General features: G+C 50.2%; 1 protein-coding gene across 1 annotated transcript in view; it reads right to left on the bottom strand.

Moving 5' to 3' along the window:
* Positions 1-1,310, bottom strand: part of DNMBP (dynamin binding protein) — a 24,440-nt gene extending 23,130 nt beyond the window's left edge. Inside the window, exon 1 of the mRNA XM_010000054.1 lies at positions 1,166-1,310. Within this exon, the coding sequence (XP_009998356.1) occupies positions 1,166-1,310 (145 nt within the window). The remainder of the gene's footprint in view (positions 1-1,165) is intronic.
* Positions 1,311-3,078: the final 1,768 nt, after the last annotated feature.

Here is a 3,078-nt window from a genome sequence, read left to right as displayed (position 1 = left end):
AGGAAAGTAGGAATGCAAGTGGGTTTTGAGTTAAAGGTCATTAAAAACCACTGGATTTTACTTCAGTGTGTTTCTTTATCTTTGAGCTACAACACACATCTGTTTATTATTCCTTAATAGCTTCATCAAGTTTCAACAAGCACATCAGTTAAGCTGGGAGAAAAAAATGTGGTGAAGTAAATAGTGGTGATTTGTGCAGAAGTAATCTGTGCCCAATGACTTCAGAACTAGCAGGAACAGGCAGTCACTCATTCAATGCCATTTATCACCTACGTGGAGCACAGAAGTCCTCCTCTCCACCTTTGCTACAACCCATCTTTGTTTTAGCCAGGAGACAGCCCGCAGCTGTTAGCACAGCCCAGACTGCTGCTGCAATAGCAGCCCCATCTCCATGGTCAGGGAAAAAACTCTGGGGTCCCACCCTCATGCTGAGGACAGAGTCAGGCTTCTGCTTCGAAGTGGCCTGGTTTTCATCTCCCTGAGAGAGCACACATCCTCTCAACATCAGTCTTAAGATGAGAAAGACCCGCTTAAAAAGGGACTGTGAGACTCTTAAGTGTTTCACTAAGAGCATTTTGCTGCTTCAGAAATGTCTCACACCCCTCCAAAAGTGTGACAGATTTGGACACTACTTCAGGAACCCAAATATCGATGGCAGCTTTTGCAGGAAATGCTTGAAAGCAGAAAGGAGGAAGTCGTGTTGGGGTCAGAGGGCTCAGGAGGACACACAGACTCTGTTGCTGTGCCTCCCACTGACTTGACCTGATGAGGTCACTTGAATGTGGATGCATTTCCACTCTCAGCGCATCTGTTTCCTCTCTCCTCTTCCACTGCCACAGTGGGTCAGTGTATAAACTAGCCAAGAAATGGGCTGAACTACCACTGAGGATGGACCAGCTAGTATTCTGAAGCTCTGATCTCCTCAATAACTGATCCTCCACTGATCTCTCTCAAAAAACAACAAACAAGCTACCTGAACAGTTGACACAAAGCTGTCAGGAAAGCAGTGGTGGGGAACCTACGTACTCAGTCCCAAGCAAAGTCCCATGACAGATTTAGTAAAACTAAACTTGTTGTTGGCACTGGCCAAGGGAAAATGTGCTCACAGAGTGGATGTTTAGCTGGCACATCTATGGATCCAGTTGCAGGCATTTTCAGCTCTTACCTGTGACACCTTCCTTCTTGCCAAGGAGCCAGAACTCATCCACCACATCCAATACCTCGATGACATCTCCCACAAAGAGGGGCAGCTCCTCAGAGACACTGGGACAGAAATCAAAGACTGCTCGGACCACAGAGCCAGCCTCCATTGTGTAGGGTCTGAAGGCAGATCAGTACCTAAGGCTGAGACACAGTGAAAAGGCCATTAGCAGCCAGAAACACCTGAAATGATCACATAAACCCTCAGAAAAAAAAAACCCTCCCCAAGCACAAGAAGCAGGAACAGTGTGAAGAGGTCCTGTCCTGAGGTCTCTCAACTTCAGACCTTGATGACGCAGGAGCCAGGGGTCTCCAGCAATGCAGCCCCCATGGTCCAGCCTGCCTTGTCCTTTCTCTCTGGACATCTCTGTGGGGACATGTAATTGTGCTGCAGCAGGGGGAGAAGCAGCAAGAAGATTGGAAGAGAATTCCTGTCAGGAAGGAAGCAAAAGGAGGGCAGGAAGCTCAGTGCTTTCCTGTCATGCAGCGCAGGGCCCTGAGTCCACCAGAGCTGGGTGGACAGACAGCTCCACTCACTTAGTCCTACCATGCATGCTTCAGTGGGATTGGCACAGCTATCATAAGATTTATTCTCTAGGCCCTTCACCAGCTTCATTGACCTCCTCTGTACTCGCTCCAGCACCTCGATATCTCTCTTGAATTGAGGTGCCCAAAACTGGGCGCAATACTCCAGGTGTGGTCTCACCAGTGCTGAGTACAGGGGGACAATCACCTCTCTACTTCTGCTGGTCACACTATTTCTAATACAAGCCAGGATGCCATTGGCTTTCTTGGACACCTGGGCACACTGCTGGCTCATCTTCAGCCACCTGTCAATTAGAACCCCCAGGTCCTTTCCTGCCAGACACTTTCCAGCCCGTAGCCTTGCCTGGGGTTGTTGTGGCCCAAGGGCAGGACCCAGCACTTGGCCTTGTTGAAGCCCAGACCATTAACATTAGATCAACTATCTAATCTATCCAAGTCTCTCTGTAGAGCTTCCCTATCCTCACACTATCCCTATCCCAATACTCCTACCTAGCTTGGTGTCATCTGGAAACTTACTGATAATACACTCTGTGTCCTTATCACAATCATCAATAAAGATGTTAAACAGAAACAGTCCCAACACTGACCCCTGAGGAACACCACTTGCGACTGGCCACCAGCTGGATTTGACTCCATTGACCACCACTCCTTGGGCCAGACTGTCCAGCCAGTGCTTGATTCAACACATCGTGTGCTCATCCAGGCCATAAGCAGCCAGGTTTTTTATGAGGGTTCTATGGGGAACCTCCTTTTTGGAGGTCCAGATGGGCACTGCCAACACCTCTGTGAGGTGCTTTCAGAGCACTGCCCTCTGCGGTGCCAGGACATCAGCATCCTCCCCACAAGCCCTCCCTGACACGGGCTGCTTTCCTCCCACGTCACAAGGACAGTCCCTGCTCCATCCAGTCAGACACAACTTCCCTGCAACGGCACCAAACCTCCTGCTCTCCCAAAATGTCTCTATGTGGCACAGTGAACAATCACCCTCCAAGCCCTGCCCAGCCAACAATACCTGGCCTGCACTCAACACGGCTTGTCAAACAGTCCTGCCTAGCTAACAGCAGAAAGAACAGGCTGATGACACACACGTGGCCCCCAGGCACCCCATTTCTCCATACAGCTGCACGGTGCCCACCTGAGCCCTGGAAAGTCAGGAAGAGGGAATGCTAACACAGGCAGGAGAAAACCATCCCCATTGACGAGTTGCAGCCAACTTCCAGTGAGAGTGCCAGCAGGGGATCCAGCCACGGAAAGGCATTCTGCTGACGGGACTGCTCTGTTTATCCAGTCCGACTCACCTCCTGGGAACAAAGCGGGTTTGTACTCAGCAGG

The sequence above is a fragment of the Chaetura pelagica genome, unplaced genomic scaffold (genome assembly GCF_000747805.2).
Source record: "Chaetura pelagica isolate M959 unplaced genomic scaffold, ChaPel_1.0 scaffold436, whole genome shotgun sequence".
Taxonomy (NCBI): domain Eukaryota; kingdom Metazoa; phylum Chordata; class Aves; order Apodiformes; family Apodidae; genus Chaetura; species Chaetura pelagica.
The sequence above is the reverse complement of the archived record's forward strand: the minus strand, read 5'-3'. Positions and strand labels throughout refer to the sequence as shown.